The sequence below is a fragment of the Panthera tigris genome, chromosome E1 (genome assembly GCF_018350195.1).
Source record: "Panthera tigris isolate Pti1 chromosome E1, P.tigris_Pti1_mat1.1, whole genome shotgun sequence".
In the NCBI taxonomy this organism is placed as follows: Eukaryota; Metazoa; Chordata; class Mammalia; order Carnivora; family Felidae; genus Panthera; species Panthera tigris.
This window is the reverse complement of record NC_056673.1, coordinates 16,329,576-16,354,307: the sequence shown is the minus strand read 5'-3', so window position 1 is coordinate 16,354,307 and position 24,732 is coordinate 16,329,576. Positions and strand designations below refer to the sequence as shown.

At 36.3% G+C, this 24,732-nt stretch overlaps 1 protein-coding gene across 1 annotated transcript in view; it reads left to right on the top strand.

Moving 5' to 3' along the window:
• Window positions 1–24,732, top strand: part of CPD (carboxypeptidase D) — an 81,161-nt gene that overhangs the window by 1,968 nt on the left and 54,461 nt on the right. The window contains exon 2 of the mRNA XM_015534877.2: window positions 4,781–5,028. Coding sequence (XP_015390363.2) covers window positions 4,781–5,028 — 248 coding nt within the window. The remainder of the gene's footprint in view (window positions 1–4,780; window positions 5,029–24,732) is intronic.

Sequence of the window (24,732 nt, the reverse complement as noted above, 5' to 3'; positions counted from 1 at the left end):
CCAGCACATCCCCATTTTTGTGTCTTTCATAAGGCTTGTGAATAAACAGTTACTTGCCGTCTTGATTTGAAGATTTCTAAGTGACAGATACAATAAAGGTAATAATGAACAGAGAAGTTTCTCTGTGGGAATCCTCGCTTCTACAAGATTTCAATACGTATAGCAGACCTAGAAAATTCATAGGCATTATGACAATCCTACTTTTTTTTTTTTTAATCTTCCACCTTTGACTTTACTCCTCCTTTTGAGCTCCCTTGTAGATATTTAACTTCACATATATTCTGGGAAGATTTTTTTTTTCTTTTAAAGATAACCATGTCATGATCTCTGAACATTTATCTAAGAAACATGACTTTAATATATATATCTTGTTGTCAGAAGCTGGGGTGGCTGAGGCTTTTCTGAGATGATATATCAAATGCGTTGTTTGCATTGCTTAAATGAAAACGCCCCGTCATGACCCTTGCAGATATGATATGAATTCCATGATGAGATTTTTCTCTTCAGTGTTAGTTCTGCAGTGGGTGACCAGAAATGAAAATGAGCTTTGCCTTGGTGCAAGTCACCTTGAGGCTATACCAAAAGCTTTAAACTTTAAAATGTGGAGCCAAAAATTTGCTCCCTGGTTAACTTTTTCATATTACAGTATTTAACAATTATAAGTTGTGGTTTGGGCCGGTTAGTTCAATGATTGGAGCTTGTGACGATTTTGAGTTCATCTGTGTTTGTTGGTATTATGCAGAAAGTCATTTTGTTCTGTGGCTATGGACTATCCTGATCGTACCCAACCAGGTTTCAAACACATAACTCTCATCAGAAGGGAAAGTAGGTGACTACCTACATAGGGTGTACATGAAAAGTACATCCATCCATCTTCAGCTGTCAAATATCAACTCAAAATGCATACTCTTTAATGGTAAATTAATAATAAAGGACACAGATATGTGAATAAAATGAAAAACACAAGCATACACACAATTTGAGATGATGCTTAGAGTTAGCTTTATGAATTGGAAAATTAAGAACTGAACACATTAGTCTGTATGGGAAAATTACCTTTTTCAGTGTATTTTCTGAAATCATTTGAGTAATTTTTTTAAAGTTTATTTATTTTGAGAGAGAGAGAGAGTGCTAGCACAGGGGGAGGGGCAGAGAGAAAGGGAAAGAGAATCCCAAGCTGGTTCTGTGCTGTCAGCACAGAGCAGAGCCTGATGCAGGGCTCCATCCCAGGAACTGTGCGATCATGACCTGAGCTGAAATCAAGAGTCAGATGCTCACCCGACTGAGCCACACAGGCGCCCCGAGTAACTTCTTGATATGCTACTCACCTAGCTATATTAGAAATAGATTTTTGTTGCTGTTTTGGATATGTAAGAATTTAACACTTATTTCCGTCTGCTTAAGAAAGTGAATTTTCTTTGTTTCACTTTATACTTCATCCAATAGGTATTTTTGTATTATTGGTAATTGACACATATACTTAGGAAAATATACAAGGTTTTAACCCCATTATTAAAATAAAGATTTAATAGTTTTCTTCACCCCCATTTTTGAAAGCACACTAGGCTTCTTTAATTAAATATACCTGCTTAGACTTATATAGGAGATTAGCATATAAATGATTATTTGGTATGTTTGTGAAAAGCATTATCTTATTGCTGGGGGTGGGTACAATTTACTTTTGAGGAGCTTGTATTATATGTACAGTTTCCTGAATCTTGAGAATTTAGTTTATCATACTCAAGTCCTCTTAATTTTTAAAAGTTATAGGGTTATCCGGAAAGCATAACACAGTTAACTTAGAGATTAACTTTTAAATATCTATAGATTCTTGTTTATAATATTTATATTTAGCAGCTACTTTAAATCTTATGCAAGAAATAATATATGATACTAAAGTCAAGTATGAAAAACACTTAAATGATTTGAATGGAGCCATAAAATACCTTTCAAATAAATTGGATTGACATGCAAAGTTGGTTTGATAAAGACTAAAAGCGGTAAATTTCTAGCTACTGTAATAGGTATCACTTTGTCTTGAAATCCTTATAAGAGTAGCATTCAAACTTTTAAGACTACATAAATAAAATGAGGAAGATCTAATAAGTGAATTTTATCGCTCAAGTAGATTGCAAATATTTTGTTCTACAAGTATTTGGTTAGGCCTTTTTTTTTTTTTTAACATTTATTTATTTTTGAGACAGAGAGAGACAGAGAGAGACAGAGCATGAACGGGGGAGGGTCAGAGAGAGAGGGAGACACAGAATCTGAAACAGGCTCCAGGCTCTGAGCTGTCAGCACAGAGCCCGACGCGGGGCTCGAACTCACGGACCATGAGACCATGACCTGAGCCAAAGTCGGCCGCTTAACCGACTGAGCCACCCAGGCGCCCCGTGGTTAGGCCATTTTAATATTTCTGAAAAGCATTGCAAAAAAAAATGCCAAACAGTGAAAACTGCATTTAATAGAGAATCTTGGACTTTAAATTTTTTTTAATGTTTATTTATTTTTGAGAGAGAGAGAGAGAGAGAGTCAGAGCACAAGCAGGGGAGGGACAGAGAGAGAGGGAGACACAGAATCTGAAGCAGGCTCCAGGCTCTGAGCTGTCAGCACAGAGCCCGACGCAGGGCTTGAACTCACAAACTGTGAGATCATGACCTGAGCCGAAGTTGGACATCGAACTGACTGAACCACCCAGGTGCCCCAAGAATCTTGGACTTTAAAGTTTTAATTGAAAAATATACAATTAAAACAACATGCTTCACTTATTTCAAATATGCAGTTATCCATTTTAGTTTACTAGAATATGAATGCCATGAGGGCATTTTTATGTTTGTTCACTGATGTATTCCCTAGGGCCTAGAACATTTGGCACATAGTTGACACTTAAAATTTGTTGCTGAATGGATGCCTGAACTAGGCTAGGCTTCTTGTAGCTCTCCCAAAATCACAGGGGGAGAGAAAAGCACTTAAATTATTTAAGGCATACGTATCAGAAAGTAAACTGATAATACCTTAGCAGTGGGTGCCAGATGGGTAGAATGGAATTAGAATGTTAGAATATATACTTAGGTTTTGTTTCTGTATCATTCTGTCACCCAAGGGCTAGCATTGGTAGTGGGGAATAAAATGAAAGCCTGAAGGCAGTGATTCCCTAGTCACTAGGATGTTAGATAGCTCCAAAGGAATGAACATTTGTTGAGCAGAGGATATAAAGCTGTTGTGCTGGAAGGTGTTGTATGTGTGTTAATTCTTATAACAATCCTGGGAAGCAGGTAACATTAATCCCCATTTTACAGATGAGAGAGAAACTGGGGTTCAATGGTTTAGAGGCAGTAACTTCTGATCGTATTTTGTTGCTGGTTAGTGACAAGTCTGGGAGACTGAATGTTCTCCCCCATATTTGCCTGGCTCCAGACCTTGTGCTATTGCTGCTACTCCAAATGGCATCCTCTGGTGTCTGGAAGATTGCTAATAATAATTATATTAGTTTTTAACTAGTCTCTTTTCATAGTCTATTCTAGTATTTAATCACTGTTTTCATTGGCTAAGTTCTGTCTTCTGATGACCAGATTCTGTGTTACCAGTAATTTTCACTTTTTGATATTCTCTGGGATGGTATTGATGATACTTAAAATAACCTTTCAAATTAGACATATGATAGATCTGATTTTCTTTGAAGCAATGAAATGTTATATATAGAACTTCTGTAGGTCAGTTCATTTCAGCCACAAAAAGGCAGAAGCAAGAAAATCCAGTTTAGAGGGCCAAGAGGAGAGTGTTTAATCTGTACTCACAGTAATAGTTTAAACTGTTACATGAGAGACGAATGTATAAATAGGACTTGAGCATGTTTTTGCCTCTAGCTTTCACCATAAAAGGAGTTCTTCAGTATTTCAGTATCTATAAATTTCACCAAATTATAAATTGGTTCGCTTAGAAGTAGAAACATAAAAAAAAATGTTTCTTTTATGGGAGCAGCCCTGTCTGCATGTCAGTTTATTTTTTAATGGGCCAATCAGAAACATTGGGCTTAGAGCTGCTTCTATGGTGACGCAATGGAGGACTAATCTTTTATGTGCTATATTGTTTTTCTCTGAAAGCAGCTCACTGTATCAGGTTCTCCCCACCCCCAGTCTTCTCAACTGTGGCTTCTCTTTTGAAAATGTGAATTTAGTATTCAGTATATTGTGAAACTGGAGTGAGGCAAAACACATCCTGTTTTAAATTAGACTTCCTACCTGAAACATTTTTGGATAGTAAATATAAAAAATCATGAAAGTCACTAACGTAACTCATGTATTCAACAAGTATTTATTTATACAAGCCATGTTTTCTACAATGTTAACATGTTACAAAATACAAGTCTTAGGTTGAACTACATGAAATTGCCACTTTTGTAGCTCAAAAAGTGACTGAACACTTGGAAGTTCATATTGTTCAACCTAACGCCAAATTTGAATTCCCTGAATAAGATGTCTTCTGAAACGTTAATTTATACTGTGATTCAGCTAATTTTTTAATGGTGGGAAAATTCTTAAAAGTTGATTGAGGTTAAGTTGAATTACAAAAACCATTGGACTGAAATTTGTTAAATTGATGATGCTTTCTTTCATTTTCTTTTTTGGTTGTTCTGCTTGTAATAGCTGATAGAGTTGTCTTCTGGGTCTCTAAGAGAGATACCTGAGTTCATTTATGAAAGATGTAGAATTTTTAAATACATGGCATTTTCTGTGCCTTTTTTTTTTTTTGGTGATACATGATTTGGTTGTTTTCAAAGGTTTGTGCTTTCTGGAAATCTGCATGGTGGCTCTGTGGTAGCAAGCTATCCTTTTGATGATTCTCCAGAACATAAGGCCACTGGAATCTATAGCAAAACCTCAGATGATGAAGTCTTTAAATACTTGGCAAAAGCCTATGCATCAAACCATCCCATAATGAAAACTGGTGCACCTCATTGTCCAGGAGATGAAGACGAAACTTTCAAAGATGGGATCACAAACGGCGCACACTGGTATGACGTGGAAGGTATGGAAAGGCCTGAATTTGCTATCTTTTCCCCCTTGTTCATTTAGCTTTCTTCCTTCCTCTTTCTTTTCTTTTGTTTTTAAATTAAGTAAGCTCTACGCCCAACATGGGGCTTGAACTCATGACCCCTTGAGATCAAGAGTGGCATGCTGTACCAACTGAGCCAGCCAGGTACCCCTCATTTAGCTTTCTTATGTATACTCTGAGTGGAAAAGAGGAAAATTTGAAGAATTCTAATTTTTAAAAATCTCCTTTTTCTATTTTGAAATTTTTAATCCCCCAGTAACGTTGAAACACTGCAATGAAAGCCTGTATATCCTTCATTTAAATTCCCCATCTGTTATCTTACCCTAAATGCTCCACCTCTCCCGTCCTTTCCTCCCACACATTCTCTTTTGCCAAACCATCCAAAAATAGGTGGCAGATTCCTTAATACTTCACCTGTAAGTACCTCAGCATGTATTTTCCAAGCACAGACACAGTATTGTGTACAACCATATTATCATTACTGTAACTGAGAGATCAATAGTAATTCAGGGGGCGCCTGGGTAGCTCAGTTGGTTGAGTGTCCGACTTTGGCTCAGGTCATGATCTCATGGTTTGTGGGTTTGAGCCCCACATCAGGCTCTGCGCTGACAACTCAGAGCCTGGAGCCTGCGTCAGATTCTGTTTCTCTCGCTCTTTGCCCTTCCCCCACTCATACTCTCTCAAAAATAAATAAACATTAAAAACTTTTTTTTTTTTTAAAGACAGTAATTCAGTACTACCATCCTATATTCTGTCCATAAGTCAAATTTCCTTTATTATTCCCCACATATCCTATATAGCTCCTTTGCTTCCAGATCAGATCAGATCCAGTCAAGTTTCAAGCATTGGATTTGGCTCTTGTGTTTTTATAGTTTCCCCAATTTAGAACTATTATATCAATACTCTCTTTTCTTAATGATGGTGAATCCTTTGAAGAGTTCAGGCTTTTCAGGTTCTTGTACTATAGAACATCCCATATTGTAGATCTGGTCAAATTTTCCAGCAAGACTATTATATAGATCATATCACATCAGGATGCACATAAAGTGTGTGTGTGCCATGTGGCCATGGTGGACATCTTAGTTAATGGATGTTCTTAGTTCTCTCCATTTTTAGATAAGGGCACATTTTCCTTTTATATTTTAATCTGTGAGGTGACCGTGAACTTTTTACAAAAAAATTTTTTAATGTTTATTTTTGAGAGAGAGAGAGAGGGACAGAATCCGAAGCAGGCTCCAGCCTCTGAGCTGTCAGCACAGAGCCTGATGCAGGGCTCAAAGTCACAAACCACAAGATCGTGACCTCAGATGAAGTCAGACATCTAACTGACTGAGCCACCTAGGCGCCCCAATCGTAGAATGTTTTTTTAATTGTGGTTGAACACACACACATATATATAACATAAAATTTGTTAGTTGAACCATATTTAAGTATAGAATTAAGTGGCATTAATTACATTCACAGTGTTGCACAACCATGTCCCCACTGCCTACTTACAAAACTTTTTCATCACCCCAAACAAACTTGGTAACTATTAAGTCATAATTCTCCATTGCCTTCTAATCTCCTATCTCTGTGAATTTGCCTATTCTAGGTATTTCATATAACTGGAATCATATAATGTTGTCCTGCATCTGGCTTATTTCATTTAATACGATGATTTCAAGGTTCATCCATTTTGTAGCATGTATCAAAACTTCATTCTTTTTTTATGACGGAGAAATATTCCATTGTATGTATATACCCCATTTCATTTATCTATTCATCTATTTTTTCAAGTTTGTTTATTTTGAGAGAGAGGAAGAGAGCGTGAGCAGGGCAGGGGCAGAGAGAGAATCCCAAGCAGACTTTGTGCTGTCAGCGTGGAGCCTGATGTGGGGCTCAATCTCATGAACAGTAAGATCATGACCTGAGCCAAAACCAAGAGTTGGACCCCTAACCAACTGAGCCACCCAGGTGCCCCTCCATTCATCTATTGATGGACACTGGATTGTTTTCACCTTTTAGCTATTGTGAATAATGCTGCTGTGGATGCTGGTGTACAAGTATCTGTTTAAGTCCTTGTTTTCAAATCTTTTGGATGTGTACTCAAGAATGGAATTGTTGGGTCATATAGTAATTTTCTGTTTAGCTTTAAGGAACCACCAAATTGTTTACCACAGTGGCTGTACCATTTTACATTCCCACCAGTAATGTACAAGGGTTCTTATTTTCCATGGAATATTATTTTTAAAAGAGTTGTTAAAGTAAGCTTGTTTACCTTCCTTTTAAATGTTATATAAACAGCTATTGTGCTTTTTAAACTTTTTGTGTCCTTTGAATAATAACTTTTTTTGTTTTTATAAACTCTTAGATTAATTAAGAATAAACAGAAGGAAGAAGTTAACTCTTGGAAATGTCATGTGTAAAAACATTTTCTTCTCTTAGAATCTGCACATGGTAAAATGCCTTGTTAGCTCTTCCTTACTTTTTTATTGGCCATTAGTCACATTATAAAGTGTCTTATGATATTTCTTTTAATGTGCCTTTATTTAAAACTTTGTGTTATTCTTTGACTTTTTATGTCAAGCACTGTTTACCCAAATTGGGTCCTAAGTTTGAGGACTTGATACTTTCTAGAGTGTTTTGATTCCCCTACAGTTTCTACCAATGTTTCTTGTGTGTAACAAACATCCATAAAGAAGTTTAAAATAATTAGAAGCCATTTCTGCCCATAACAACTACAGGTGATTTGAAAACCATTTAAATTTTTTTATAGATAAGGGACATAGTTTGATGTTTAATCCCATTTCAATCTTCAGCAAACATATTTAATAAAGCCTGTTCAGGAACTGGGGGTATTAAGATGTAGTCCAGTTGCTTCATTAATTTGAGATATTATTTAAAATAATGTGCTAAAAATAATGTACTTTTCTTTTTTGGAGAAAATCATAAATGATTAGAAAATAATTTCTAGTTGATGATTGAGGATGGTAAATCTGTGTTATACTATTAAAAAAACAAGGGTGCTGCCTTCACAGTAAGTAAGATTATTTGGAGAAACCAGATATGAGATTTTCCTGATTCTTCAAACATCTGAAGAAGCTAAACTTTGCTGCTGCCATTATTATTGTTTTTATGAATATCAACTTTCCTCCTTCTCTAGCTGGATGGTCAGACATATTATCTATTATTTCTACAACAACTAGCATATCTTTCTTCCTACTCCAGTAATACTGAGCAGTTTGGGGAGTTTCAACAGGGCAGATTTTGTTTATCTTCCACAGGACTGCAGTGAGTAAGATGTTGTGAAACCTTGTGACTAGGCATATATTCAGACCCGGATGTCCTGGAGTAATTTTACCGATGCCTTATGATGTGTTTAGAAATTCTAGCCCAAGGAGGTATACGCTTTTACGGCTAAAAGTGAATATATTGATTTATTCCAATCCTTTTGCTTTATAGGAAATCAAGACCCCAGAGAGGAAATAACTTGTACGATATCATTTATTCTTTTAGCAAATATTTACTGAGTCTCTGCCACATCCCATATACTGTATTAGGTGATGGGAGCAAAACAGGAACAATTTCTGCTCTCAAGATCAGGCAGTGTATTAGAAGTATGAGGTATGGGGTCATCTGGCCCCACCACCTTCACCTTGGTTGCGGGGCTTGACTCAGCAGGTCTAGCTGACTAAGGGGGTGGGCCTTGCTTCTCTCAACACGTCTCTTAAACCTGCAGGATCCCTCTAGGGGATGACTCTCCTAATAAGGCCTCTGAATGAATAGTCATGCTCTGCTGCTAAAGCCTTGTTATTGTGAGAGCCTAAGCTGAACTTAATTCATGGAACAGGCTTACTTTTTTTTTTTTAACCACAGTGTGCTGATTTGTATGCCTTTTGTCTACCATTCTTATTTTCTTTCTAAACAGTTAAGAAGACATACAAATCATCTGATGGTTTAATATGTTTATTCCAAAGCAAACTGATGAAACTGAATTGTAGTTCTAGGTCAACTTCTAAGACTTGACTTCTTTCAACTTATAAAATTTTTAAGAGGGCATGTAACCCCAGACCACCTATAATTGAAATTATATGATCAAAAGCCACCCTTTGATGTAGCTTTTAGAAATTTACTTGGGCAGAATGCTGTTACATTTCATTTTCTTGCCGATAGAAGAACTCTAGAAGGCAGAGTAGTATAGTGGCTAAGGGTAGAGCTTTGGAATCCTGATGCCTTGAGTTTGAATTCCAGCTCTACTATTGACTAGCCACATACGAGTGTGTGTGTGTGTGTGTGTGTGTGTGTGTGTGTGTGTGTGTGAGAGAGAGAGAGAGAGAGAGAGAGAGAGAAGAAGAGAGATCTTGGACAAGTTAAGTAATTTCTCCAAGCCTCATTTCCCGCATATATAAAATGAGGATAAATACTATCTACCTCATAGTATTATGAGGCCCAAGTGAGAATGTATGTAAAGCACTGAGCCTAGCAGCTGGCACAATGGCTAACTTCTCTCTGGTAGAATTTAAACTTCATGAGGGCAGGACTTGATTTTTTCAGTTTTCTATTTCTAGCTCATAGAACTATGCCTGGTCTATAGAAGGGAAAAAATAAGCCTTTTTTGAATTTTGAATAAGTGAATTCTCAGCACCTGAAAAATGAGTACACAGTTATTTAAAATCTTAGATGATCTTTAGATGAGATAATCTTACAAAAATTTGTAAAACTGTTCCTCCTAGTTTCGTTCCCACTCTGAGAAAATAAGCTTGTCTTACTGGTAGATCCGAGATCTGTATTTTTCAGACTTTTTTTTTTTTTTTTTTTATTGTGACCTACAATGTAAAATACCTTTCAGTCATTTAAATACATTCCATATATGTATAAAATTGAAACATTTCATGAAACAATAGTTAACTTTGTGGCATATTCTGGTATTGTTGTTTTCCAGTCTCTACCAGCTCATTAAACAAAAAATGCTTATCTGAACCTACTTCTATATTTCACAATCCATAAATGGGTCATGGCCTATAGTTTAAAAATGCATTGTTTTTGGTCACTCTATGGTAAAGTTGACTTATTTTCAAATTCTAAGTAGGAACAAAACACCTTATAAATTGTATGTGGTAACTTACTATTTAGGCTTTTTATTTTGCCCTGTCTTGTTTATATGTCAGCCATTTCCAGTGAGGACTAAGCCATACATGTTTATCTGAAATGACTTACTTTTAGATTGTTTTCTGTGTTATTTGAATGAGTGCTGAGATAGGAAATTGGTCAGAAATATTGTCAGGCCTGCGTGTGTTCATGTGAGTCTATGCATTCTATGATTAATTAAGCCAGCTGCCAGAGGCTTTATACTTACGTCTTTTTGAACCACTATTAACTTGGGACTGAGTCTTTTCAAACTGGTAATTATGAATTTTTTTCTGCTGTGGAAGAAGAAAATGTTGTGTGGATTTATCAAACTTTTTTCTTTCTCCTTTTATACTTTATTTCAGACTTTTTTCCCCTTCTCCTTTTATGGGCAGAGAGTTATGAAATGTGACCAGATAGCATATAACGTAAGAAATTCAGTTTTTTTGTGAGTATAAACATCTTTGATCATGTGGACAAGTATTCTTTGCATAAAGGGGAGGTCAGACTGAGCAGCACTGATGTACTCTAAATATTGAGGTATATTTGGCTTGAAGTAGATTGCTGGTGGAAAGGGAAAAACATGGGAAAAACAATTACCAAATTGTTTTGAACAGCATGAAAGTTATATTTGCTCCAAAAATGAACTGAAAAGCTTATTCTTGAGGAGCATTTTCTGTGTCATTAAACAGGGCATTATGGTAAAAATGTGGAGAGAAGGGAACCCTGGTGCACCGTTGGTGGGAATGTAAATTGGTACAGCCACTGTAGAAAACAGTATGGAGGTTCTTCAAAAAGTTAAAAATAGAAATACCATATAATCCAATAATTCCATTATTGGGTATTTACCCAAAGAAAATAAAAACACTAGTTTGGAAAGATACACACATCCCTATGTTTATTGCAGTGGTATTTACAATAGCCAAGAGATGGAAGCAACCTAAGTGTCCATCAATAGACAAATGGATAAGAAAGATGTGGTGTGTGTGTGTGTATGTGTATACATATATGTATGTGTATGTATATACACAATGGAATATTACACAGCCATTAGAAAAGGATGCATTTGTGCCATTTGAGACAACATGGGTGGACCTAGAGGGTATTACGCTCAGGGAAATAAGGCAGACTGAGAAAGACAAATACCATGTGATTTCACTCATAAGTAGAATCTAAACAAACGAATGAATAACTAAACAAATAGCTGAATCAAATCTATAAATACAGAGAACAAACTGATGGTTATCAGAGGGGAGGAGGGTGAGACTTGAGCAAAGTGGGTGAAGTGAATGGGCAATACAGGCTTCCAGTTATAGAATGAAAAAGTCATAGGAATAAAACGCACAGCATAAGGAATACAGTCAATGATGTCATGATGGAGATGTATCGGGATAGATGGTAGCTGCACTTGTGGTGAGCACAGCATAATGTATAAACTTGCCAAATCACTGTGTTGTACACCTGAAACTAACATTTCGTGTCAACTATACTCAAATAAATACACAAAAAGCAAAACAAAAATGAAAACCCAGGGCATTATGGGTTAATCATATGACACCAGAAAATCAGAATCTGTTTGAAACAAAAAAGAATCAAATAGAGAGTGTAAAACTAAAAAAAATGCAATATCTGATATTAAGAATAGACAAATTTGTAAATATAGTAGATTTTAAACATGTTTCTCTCCGTATTTGTTGGGTCACAGAGACAAAAATATCAGTAAGGACACAGTGGATTTAAATAACATAAATAAATCAACCTGACCTAATGAACATGTACAGAATACTGTCCTCACATCTAATTTTCATGCAGAGTCTTTACTAATCTGAAGTGTAGAGGATAGGTAATTTACCACTAGTTACACTTATGGAAGATGTGTCTGGTTCTATTAGCGCTCGTATTACTTTGTTTTTAAAATTATGTATTACAAGCAAAGTAGCAAACCTACAAAAACCTAAAGCGTTCTTATACCTTTGCTTATTTCACATTTTAATATCAAGTCTAAACTTACTGTTATGACACTACAAGTCCCAGAGTCTGACCCAAGCCTACATTTCTGGTCTTCTCTCCTACTTCACACCTGTACTCCTTGTCCTTTCCCTAAAATATGAACTTTTGGCTATTTTCTGGATTGCTTTTCTCCAGTTCCCCTGTAAGTTCCCTGAAACCTCCAGTGTAGTAACCGTCACTCTTGCCTTCCCAGGGTTTTTTGTTAATACCATCAATATAATGTTTATCCATTTATGTTGTTAATAGGTTTTTGTGTCTTCTGCTAGAGTGTGAATTATTTGATAATAAGGACAGTGTGGTACCATTTATTTGGAGTTATCTTTATACAAAATGTATTGGCACAGAAACAGTGCTAGAGGAAGAGAGACTAGGGAGGTTTTTACAGTTATTTGGAGCAAGGTCTTTCTGGGAGATAAGGGCTCTAGCTAGAGGGATTCTGTGGGAGTGAAAAGGGAGGATGAATATAAGAAACTACAAAAAAAATTACAGGATTGACCATCAGTTAGACAGTAGAACAGAGTGTCCAGAAGAAGGACTCAAAGATATAACTTGGAGGTTTTGAGCCTGGAAAAATAAGAATGATAATGAAAATGGGAAAACTAATTGGAGGAGTGGAGTGTGTGTGTGTGTGTGTGTGTGTGTGTGTGTGTGTTTGTGTTCTCTCTAGGTAGGGAGAGGAGTGTAGATTGGGGATGGTACTTGATGTTACAAGTACCCAATGGGCAGTTGGGAAATAGGCTCTGGAGCTTGGGAGAGAAATCAAGATGATAAAGAGATTTAGGACCTTTGAGATGTTGAAAGCATATGCGGTATATATGATTTTTGAAAATTGAATTGATATTGTTTCCTGGCATAATTTAATTGCTTAGAGCTGGAGCCAGAAATTCAACTAGAATATATATATATATACATATACATATATATACATATATATACATATATACATATACATATATATACATATATATACATATATACATATACATATATATACATATATATACATATACATATATATATACATATATATATATATAGAATAGAATGCATATATAAATGAGCAGATGGGTGGGTTTTTGTTTTCTTGTTTTGTTTTGTTTTGTTTTGTTTTTGTTTTTACCTCCAAAGTGAATGTACTTCTGGTTTTGTACTGAGATGTTTTCTTTAAGTAATGCTGGAAGTTCAGATATTAATTCTCAGTCCATCGTTCATGCTTTAAGAATACTATTGATTGTCATATGTGCATTAGTAAATGTGCTTTTGGTCTTACCTGATCTTGTACACTAAGGAGTTGATTGGACCTCTTCCTTTTTTTCTCATTCTCATTGAGTGCTGCCTGATTTAAAAGGAAAGCAAAAGGTAAAACTGTTCTCCAACAGAATATTTGCTTCTACCTGAGTCAGGGGTTTGCTTTAGTAAATTGAAATATAGCCTGATATAAAATCTGACCTTTAGGAGCTGTGCAGTTGTGTATTTTGTAATGTGGCAATAGACTTATGTGAAGGTTGAGAATCAAACATTAATCACTACTTCAGGATTTGGTCCCTAAATCTTCAGGTCTGATGTTTAGAAATTAGATGTGCTTTTTCTTCTTTTTTCTAATTAAATCAGGTGGTAGAGGATGGGAAAATACCTTTAAAAAAGAAGGAAAATGCAGTTCAAAAGTTGTGTGGGAGATCCTGTTGACCAACTTAAACAAAACTGAAAACAGATGCAGGACTGTGTAATTTAGTTTAACTTTGTAGAACCATATCATTAGCAAATATATATTCAGTGGGAGTGGTGAAGGAAATAGATTTTCATAAGATAAAGTTGCTGAGAATACAAAGACTAAGTTCAGTTAAGATTTGGTCAAAGTGAGGGAAATTGTTTTCAAGAGCAACCTCTGTTTTTTCCTCTCATTTGACTCAGATGTTCCACTTAAAATTTTTTAGGAGCCCTGTGCTCATTAGCTTTTAAAAATATCTCAGGGAGTGCAAGATTATCACTTACTAAGTCACTATCTATAAAGAAATTATTCACAGATGTCAAAGTTGTGAGAACTTCTCACTATCCTTTGAAGTAGTTTTATTAAAGAAATAACAGTAAGCTCCAAATTTAAAAATAGAGTAGAAATTGCCTATCTCTATTCCTACACTCTAAAATGCTCGTCCTAATAAAAAAATACATTGCAGTTGTTTTCTGTGAATGATTAATAGGATTCTTGTATGATACAGTTTGATAGTTTGTAGTTTGGCCTACTAAGGCAAGTTAAAAAAAAAATCTTGGTATGTTTAAGTCTTAACACTGAAGCATTGATTGTATTTTTTCTATTGACTTTCTGCTTATGACGTAAGAGTGAGTCATTCATGAGTGTCCCATTTTTGAATGAAGAGTTGAATGTCTTTAAGTACCTCTCCTCCCCCAACAGAACTAGATCTCTCTGTAGTGAGAACAGTAATAGGGACTGGTTCCTTGGTAAAGATGAATTGAGGGTCTTAAAGCATATGAAAGTTTGTTGTTAGACAAATGAAGGAGGTTAATGGGTATGAGTTGATCGTTCTATCAGAACACTTAGCTACCTGTTAACAATAAGTAGTGATCACAATTTGTATTACTGGACATATTCCTAATGGTTACACTTTTAGGCTTATTTTTTGATACAAGTAAAGGAATGAGAGCATTATAGGGTTTATGGTTCATTGCATTCAGTTTTTTCTGAGCATAGAAAGCTCTGGATTAGTAAGTAAGGATTTTTTTTTTTTTTAAGTTTTCAAAACTTTATTTAATCTCTGTACCCAACACTGGTCTTGAACTCATGACTCCAAGATCAAGAGGTACACACTCTTCTGACTAAGCCAGCCAGATGCCTGGGTAGGTAGGTTTAAAAGCAAACTTTATACCTTTTTTCTTTCTTTGCCATTTCTCCTTATGAGTAGAGGAAGTAATCTAAATCAGTGGTTTTCAAACTGAGGTATGTGTGGGGAGAAGGAAGAGACCTGTTTGTTTTGATAACTTTAAAGGAAATAAATTTTCCAGGCCTTCCATACCACTCTTTCCTAGAAAAATTGAAAGAGATGCTTGCTGTGGGGGTTCAATCACATATCCTTTTCTTCCTCTTGATTGAACATAGGCATACTTTTCTACCCATGTGAAGCACACTGTGGTATGTTTTGGGTTTTGTTTTGTTTTTTAATGTTTATCTATACCTGAGAAAGAGACAGTGCCTGAGCTGGGATGGGGCAAAGAGAGACAGAGACAGAATCCAAAGCAGGTTCCAGGCTCTGAGCTGTCAGCACAGAGCCTAAGGCAGGGCTCAAACTCATTAGCTGTGAGATCATGACCTGAGCCGAAGTCTGTCACTCCACCAACTGAGCACCCAGGCACCCCACACTACGGTATGTTGACTCAGTTTTACAAACTTCTAGGGCACCAAAACAAAAGTGACTTTTGGTGATTACTTTAGTGGTATTATAAAAGCATCAATCCAGGGATGCCTGGGTGGCTCAGTCGGTTGAGCGTCCAACTTCAGCTCAGGTCATGATCATGCTGCTCGTGGTTTGAGCCCCTGTGGGGCTCTGTGCTAACAACTTGGAGTCTGGAGCCTGCTTTGGGTTCTGTGTCTCCCTGTCTCTCTCCCCCACCCCTGCTCACGCTCTCTCTCTTTCTCTCAAAAATATACATACATACGTACGTACATACATACATACATACATACATACATACATAAAGCATCACTCCAAACTTCTTATTAAAAGGTATTTTAAGGGGCACCTGGGTGGCTTAGTCGGTTAAGTGTCTGACTTCTGCTCAAGTCATGATCTCACGGTTTGTGAGTCTGAGCCCTGCATCCAGTTCTGTGCTGACAGTTCAGAGCCTGGAGCCTGCTTCAGATTCTGTGTCTCCCTCTCTCTCTGACCCACCCCTGCTCACACTCTATCTCTCTCTCTCTCAAAAATAAATAAACATTAAAAAATCTTATTTTTAATAAGAAATTTTTTGAAAGATATTTTTAGTAATTATTACCTGTTCCATTTATTGTTTATCAAAATTTATAATTTTGCCTTTCTGATGAGTTTTATGCCAGTAGTTATTGTAATAATTGAATCTAGAAGACAAAAATTAATACTTAGGACATTTAAGTCATTGAAAATTAAGGAGGGGAGCCTGGGTAGCTCAGTTGGTTGAGCATCCAACTTCGGCTCAGGTCACGATTATGCGGCTCTTGGGTTCGAGCCCCATGTCGGGCTCTGTGCTGACAGCTCAGAGCCTGGAGCCTGCTTCAGATTCTGTGTCTTCCTCTCTCTCTGCCCCTAACCTGCTCCAGCTGTCTGTCTCTCTCTCAAAAATAAATAAACATTAAAAAAAATGTTAAGGAAAATTTTAATACACATACATACATATTTATAGACTGAAGTGTTATAGGATGATCAGTGAAAGACTTTGAACCATGCAAGTATATCACGGTCAAATAATCTATGGATGAAATGGAATGGAAATAAAAGCTCAAATAGAAAAAGGGAAGATGTAAAATTCCCAATGTTAAAGAAATGTTCACACAATTTTTTAAAAGGTGATTCCAGGAATTAAATCTATATTTTTATTTATTTGGATACAGTGTAAAAGTTTTATTTAAAAATATAAAAATTTAGGGGCACCTGGGTAGCTCAGTCGATTAAGTATCTGACTTCAGCTCAGGTCACGATCTCGCAGTTTGTGAGTTTGAGCCCCACATCGGGCTCTGTGCTGTCAGCACAGAGCCTGGAACCTGCTTTGGATTCTGTGTCTCCCGCTCTCTCTACCCCTCCCGTGCTCATACTCTCTCTCTGTCTCTCTCTCTCTCTCTGTCTCTCTCTCTCTCTCTCTCTCTCTCTCTGTTTCTCTCAAAAATAAATAAGCATTAAAAAATACTTTAAAAAATATAAAAATTTATGCTATCCCTGAAATTACATTGTTTGCAACTATTTGAACTTATGATGAAAACTTTTATTTTTTTTTAAATTTTTTTAAATGTTTATTCTTAAGAGGTGGAGGAGGGGCAGAGAGAGGGACACACAGACTCCAAAGCAGGCTCCAGGCTCTGAGCTGTCAGCACAGAGCTCCATGCAGAGCTGGAACTCATGAACTGTGAGATCATGACCTGAACTGAAGTTGGATGCTTAACCAACTGAGCCACCCAGTGCGCCCCAAGATGAAAACTTTTAGATATCAACTTAAAAATATGTGAAGTGTGGGGTACCTGGGTGACTCAAATGGTTGAACAGGTGACTTTGGCACAGGTCATGATCTCACGGTTCATGGGTTCAAGCCCTGCATCAGGCTCTGCGCTGGCAGTGTCCTCTCTGTGCCCTCCCCCCACTTGCGCTTTCTCTCTCTCTCTCGAAATTAAAAATAAACTTTAAAAAATGTTTTAAAAATATGTGAAGTGTTGCATGATTTTTCCAAATTATTTTGTTTTGAATAAACAAGTTTGAAGGGTTTAGATAGCCCCCTGAGAGACGAATGGATAATAGAGGCTTGCTTATTTATGATTGTTAATAAGTTGGACAAATAACAGATCCTTTATACTATTAGTATGGTGCTTTATTGCTTTGAGGCATGCCAATAATGAATGTTCTACTCCCCAAATTAAAATTTTTTTTGACTGGATAAAGATGTTGTTCTGAAGTCTGATGTTTAATCCTTTAGTCTATGTTGAGCCACATGACATCCACTTAAAAAAAAAAAAAAAAAGCACATGTATTACTGAATCTGGAAGTAGCTGCAGCTGTCAGTAACATCAGGCTTATCTCCAGATGAATGGCTGTTCTCTATTACAGGGAACTCTAGCTTTGTATAGGTAGGTTTTTGTTGAGGAAAAGATCAAGATGACAGGATCTGAACCAGCTACTCAGTAAAGATTACTCATTATATAGAGTCTTTGACATTTAGTGTTGGGAAAATAAATGTTAAGTTTAACACAGATAACAAATAATGCTTATTTGTGGCATCTTGCAAAAAAATTCTTAATTCATAATTCGGTTGATATCTTAATTTGCTTCCAGTTTTTTGATGATTAAAAAAATTTTTTTTAATGTTTATTTATATTTGAGAGAGAGAGAGAGAGAGAATGTGAGCGCAAGTGGGGGAGGAGCAGAGAGAGCCAGAGACAGAATCTGAAGTAGGCTCCAGGTTCTGAGCTGTCAGCACAGAGCCCAGCATGGGACTGAAACTCACTAGCCGTGAGATCATGCCCTGAGCCAAAGTTGGACACTTAGTCGACTGAGCCACCCGGTCACCCTTAAAGAAATAATTTCTAAACTGAAATTTGAAATTGGTGAATAAAAACTTTCTGATATTCTAAAGATGGGAGAGATATATCTTTTTTTTGTCTTGTAAGTAAAAGTTACTTTGCTACTATTCACATTGGAGGGCTCCTATGAGTTTAGAAATAGGTAGATTCAGTAGATATCACAACTCATAAGTTGTTTTCTGAGAATAGTTTATTATAGACTCAAAGAAAATGTGCTTTTATAAGATTTCGTCAAGAAAAGGATACTCTGTATATAGCTTTCTATTACTGATTTCTATGTAATTCCATCATGTCAAAGAATACACCTGGTATGATTTCAGTTCTTTTACATTTGTTAAGTTTGTTTTACAACCAGGATATTGTCTGTCTTGATGAATGTTCCATTTCTACTTGAAAAGAGTGTTTATGCTGCTGTTGTTGGGTGGGATATGCTATAAATATCACTTAGATTTTGTTGGTGATGGAGTTGAATTGTAATGTTGTCTTGGTCAAGTGACCCTTTTATCATTATGTGATATCCCTCTTTATCCCTGGCACTTTTTCTTGTTCTAAAGTCTACTTTATCTGATATTAATAAAGCCCTTCCATTTTCCCATCTGATTTGTGTTTGCGTAGTATATCTTTTTCCATTCTTTTACTTTTAACTTGCTTATACTATTATATTTAAAGTGAGTTTCTTATGGACAGCATGTTAATTGGCTCTTGTTTAATCATTTGACAATTTGTCTTTTAGCTAGTGTGTTTATACCATTTACATTGGATATAATTGTTGATATGTTTGGATTTAAGCCTAGTTTTAAAATTATTTTTCTGTTTATCCCTTTTTTATTTTTTAATTCTACTGCTTCCTCTTTCCTGCCTTCTGTGGGATTCTTTGAGTGTTTAGTATTTTATCTATTGTGTGGTTTTTGTTTTGTTTTTTTACTATAGCTCCTTTGTATTGTTTGTTTTGGTAGTTGCTCTAGGATTACAATTTACAGCTTAACTTTTCACAGTTCTACCTAGAATTGGTATTTTGCCACTTCAGGAGGGATGCATAGATCTTACCACCACAACTTTACCCTCCCCCACTTTATATTGTAGTTGTCATATGTATTATGTGTATATACATTGAAAACGCCACCAGACAATGTTATGATTTTTTCTTTCAACTATTGTACATAAAGAACTTAAGAGAAAAAAATAGTTTATTATATTTACCCAGATATTTACCATTTGTGTTGTTCTTTCATTCTGGAAATCCCAAGTTTCTCTCTGGTATCATTTCTTTTTAGCCTGAAGAACTTCCTTTAACGTTTCTTTTTTTCTTTTTTCTTTTATTTAAATGTTTATTTATTTTTGAGAGAGAGAGAGAGAAAGATACAGAGTGTGAACAGGGAGGGGCAGAGAGAGAGGGAGACACAGAATCCGAAGCAGGCTCCAGGCTCTGAGCTGTTGGCACAGAACCCGATGCCCGGCTTGAAGTCACAAACTGTGAGATCATGACCTGAGCCAAGGTTGGAGGCTTAACCGACTGAACCACCCAGGCCCCCCCATGCATTTTCCTGGTTCTCTGAATGTCAAATAATGTTGGGGTGTAGGCTCGACGTTTTGGATCTTACATTATGAAATCTGAACCTTGTTTAAATTTTATTTTAAAAAATGATGATTTCTTTGTTTGTTTTAGCAGTGAGTGACCCAGTTGCATTCAGTTGTAAGTTTTGACTTGCCTCCTGTGGGCTGTGATTGAATGTCAATTTTCAAAGCCTTTGTGGTTCTGTTCAGATCTATTCTGTGTACTTACCTCCCATGGACCAGTGTGGGACCAGGGAAGTGGTCTGTTTTGTAATTCAGTTCTCAGTGCCTTTGGTATGCTTTTTAGGGGCATGCCCACTCATGTGCTGTTCAGGATTGAGCCCAGGGATTCATAGACAACTTTATGGGATCCCTTTCTTAAGGTCCCTCCTCTATACAGTACTACCAACAGCCCCTAGTTTCTAAGGTCTCCCAGTATAGATGATAAATAAAGACATGAAAGGATATGCAGTATCATTCATTGTCAGGGAAATTACAAATTATAACCACAGTGAGATCCCACAGCACACCTACTAGAATACTTAAAGCGAAAAAGTCTGACCAGTTGCTTGAGCAGTTTGTTAGGTGAGAATGAAGAACAACTGGAACATTCATGCATTGCTGGTAGGAATGTGAAATGGTGAGCCACTTTGGAAAACAGTTTGATAGTTTCTCATAAAGTTAAACTTATATTTGCTGTATGACTCAGCGATGCCACTCCTAGATATTTATCCAAAAAACATGCAATTACATGCCCACAGTAAGGTCTATACACAACTCTTCATAATAAGCAAAAACTGAAAACAACTCAAATACCCATCATGTGAATGAATAAACAAATTGCACTACATCCTTGCAGTGGAATACATAGTATAATAAAAAGGAGAATTTACATATGCAACAATATAAATGATTCTCAAAGGCATTGTGCTGAGTGAAAGAAGTCTGATACAAAAGGCTTTACACTATATGATTTCATTTATATGACATTCTGAAGAAGACAAAAATATAGGCAAAGAAGTTAGATTGGTGCTGAGAGAAGGGAACTTTCTGGGATGATACAAATGTTCTGTATCTTAATTGTGGTGGAGTATACAGTTACATGAATGTGTACATTCATATACTTAATGAATGTACACATTCATGTAACTGTATACTTAAAAGGGATGAATTTTCTAGTATATAAACCATACCTCAATAAACTTAAAAAAAAAAAAACTGTAAAGGAGCTTGTTGATTAGAGAGACCGTCAAAATTGTTTTGAATCAGTTAACTTGTACTTGAGTATACAGGAACTGAGAAACTCTGTATGTTTCAAAGAGTAGAATTTAAAGTATCATGCAAAAAGATTTGTCTCCATATGCTGTTTTATAGCCTTTTTTTTGTTATTACATGGTAAATATCATTCCCATAAATGTGTGTCTGCCACACCTTAACTAGTAGCATAGTAGCCCATTTTATATGATAATTTATAAACTGATCCACCACTTTTGAGTATTCACGTTGTTTCCAGTGTTATTCTCCTTCAATTTGTTTATTTTTATTTTTTTTTCAGTTTATTTATTTTGAGACAGAGAAATAGAGCATAAGCAGGGGAGGGGCAGAGAGAGAGAAGGAGAGAATCTCAAGCAAGCTCTGCTCTGTCAGCACAGAGCCCAACACAGGGCTTGAACTCACAAAGTGTGAGATTGTGACCTGAGCCAAAATCAAGAGTTGGATGCTTAACTGACGGAGCCACCGGGTGCCCCTCTCCTTCAGTTTAAACACTACAGTCCTCATTCCCCATAGCAATTATCTTGGAATAAATTCCTGGAAAAGACATTTCTGTGTTAAGGTTGTGCCTATTTTGAAGATTCCATACACATAATTATTCATTTGTTACCCAGGAATGTTCTATACTCCCTTTATTTTTATGGATTTTTTTTCTTAGTTTCTTTTTTAAATGGTTTTAAAGGTAGTTTTTGAATCAACAAATATTTTACAATTGTTAGCTAGTTAAATCTATCATTTTTTTCCTTTTATGCTTTCCTACTACTTTGCTGTCATACTTAGAAAGACTTTCCTCATCCTGAAAGTATAAAAATATTTATGTTAACTTCTAGTTTTGTCTGTGGTTTCACTTTTACATCAAATTCCATATGAGTTTAAGAGTTTATTTGGTATGATATGAGGTAAACTCACCTATATTTTTTGTCACATAGTTGATCAGTTGTTCATGTAACAGTTGCCAACTAATTCATTCCCCACTGGTTTTAAATGTGTCTTTAATCACATTGCAAATGCTTTTGTTTCTGTTACTGGGCTTTCTAATTTGTTCTATTGGTCCATTTATTTTGATTTTAATGCACTGCTTTAGTAAGTATAGTTTTATGATATCTTAATATGTGGCAATACAAGTCCCTATTATCATTCTTATTTTTTAAGGTTTTTGGATGTTGTCATCCATTTATTTTTCCAGATTCTAAATCATTTTGTTCAGTCCCAATAAGAATCTACTTTTCTGAGTAATATTTGTAAATTAATTTCAGGGAAATTGATATCTGTATAAGCCTCCTATCTAGAAGTGTGAAATCTACATCCCTCAGTAAAATTTTACATTAACTTATTGATTATGTATTTTATTACATTTAATCCTATATGTATTATGGGTTTTGTTGCTGAAATCTTTTTTTCCATTATATTTTCTGATTATTGCTAAAATATGGGAAAGGAATTGATTTTTGAATTTTTTTAATGTAGTATAGTCATCCTTTTATTTCCAATACTATTTTACATGGCTTTCTGTTAGTGTCTTATCAAAGGAACATTTGGGGAATGTATGCCAAGATTTAATTCATATTTTGTGTTTCCACTAGATTCTATGCTGTGAAACTAACATTAACTTGACAAAGATGTGTTACAGTTAGGTATATTCACTGTAATATTTTCTCAAATCTATGGGACCTACAAAAAGAATTTTGTCTCTGCGAATCTGACCTTTAGTTTTGGATTGTTTTTAGGGTTATATGATTTTTAAAAATGGCTATAGTGTGTGCTTTGTGGGATTGGACGCTGCTGGATATAGTTTCTTGAAGTCTTATTTTAATTTTTATTTACTTTTTAAAAAATTTTATTTTGGGGGGCACCTGGGTGGCTCAGTCGGTTAAGCATCCAACTTCAGCTCAGGTCATGATCTCACGGTACGTGGGTTCAAGCCCTGCATTGGGCTCTGTGCTGACAGCTCGAAGACTGGAGCCTGCTTCAGATTCTATGTCTCCCTCTCTTTCTCTGCCCCTCCCCTGCTCATGCTCTGTCTCTCTCTGTCTCAAAAAATAAACTTTTTTGGAGCACCTGGGTGGCTCAGTCGGTTGGGCGTCTGACTTCAGCTCAGGTCATGATCTTACACTCCGTGAGTTCAAGCCCCGTGTCGGGTTCTGTGCTGACAGCTCGGAGCCTGGAGCCTGCTTCGGATTCTGTGACTCCTTCTCTCTCTGCCCCTCCGCCTCTCACTCTGTCTCTTTTTCAAAAATAAATAAACTTAAAAAAAATTAAAAAAATAAAAATAAAAAAATAAACTTTTTAAATGTTTATTAAACATTAGAGAGAGAGAGAGAGAGAGAGAAAGCGCACGCATGTACGTAAGCAGGGGAGGGGCAGAGAGAGAGGGGGACAGAGGATGTGAAGCTGACTCTCTGCTGATAGCAGCAAGCCCAATATGGGGCTTAAACTCATGAGCCACGAGATCATGACCTGAGCCAATGTTGGACACTCAACGACTGAGCCACTCGGGTGCTCCGAAGTCTTATTTCTTAAAGACTTCTGTCCTTACCCTCCACCCCCCACTCCAGGAATATATTTATATGTGTCATTGATTGGCACTGGCTAATTACAGTACTATTAAAGTTAAGTGTAAAAAGCTGATTAGATAATACTCCAAAATATTACTGTAAACATGGTCTTGTTGTTGCTCTTAGCTAGTATTTCTTAAATTGCTACTGAAGTAAGACAATTAAGGGACAGACAAAAGAATGCCAGAACTCAAGCCTGGTGATTATAGTGTTGTAAGCAGTCTACTTCACTGCCTTCTGGCATAATTCAAGTGTGAGTTGGCCATGTTTGCAATTTAACACAGTAAGTTTTACATATGCAAAAAAAACTTGTATTAGTCGTACTTGCATTCTTCTGAAATTGTTATTTTTATGTGTTCTGTGTTCTGCTTCCTCACCAAGACTTTAAACTCTGAATGAAGGTATGTCTCTTAGGATGCCTGGGTTGCTTAGTTGGTTGAGCATCAGACTTCGCATGGGATCATGATCTCATGGTGTATGAGTTCGGTTTGTGAATTCCAGCCCCAAATTGGGCTCGCTGATGTCAGCACAGATCCTGCTTCGGATCCTCTGTGCCCCCTTCTCTCTGTACTTCCCCCACTCATACTCTCTCTCTCAAAAACAAACATTAAAAATCATAAAAAAATAAATAATAAACATTAAGAAAAAAGGTATGTCTCTTATTTATAAATCCATATAATCTTAGTATAATGTCTTACACACAATGACCATTGTACTATGACCAATATGGTAGTAAGAATTGGAAAAGATTTGGGCCCCTGGGTGGCTCAGTCGGTTAAGCATCCAACTTCAGGTCAGGTCATGATCTCGTGGTTCATGGGTTTGAGCCCTGCATGGGGTTCCATGCTGACAGCTCAGAGCCTGGAGCCTGCTTCGAATTCTGTGTCTCCCTCTCTTTCTCTCTGC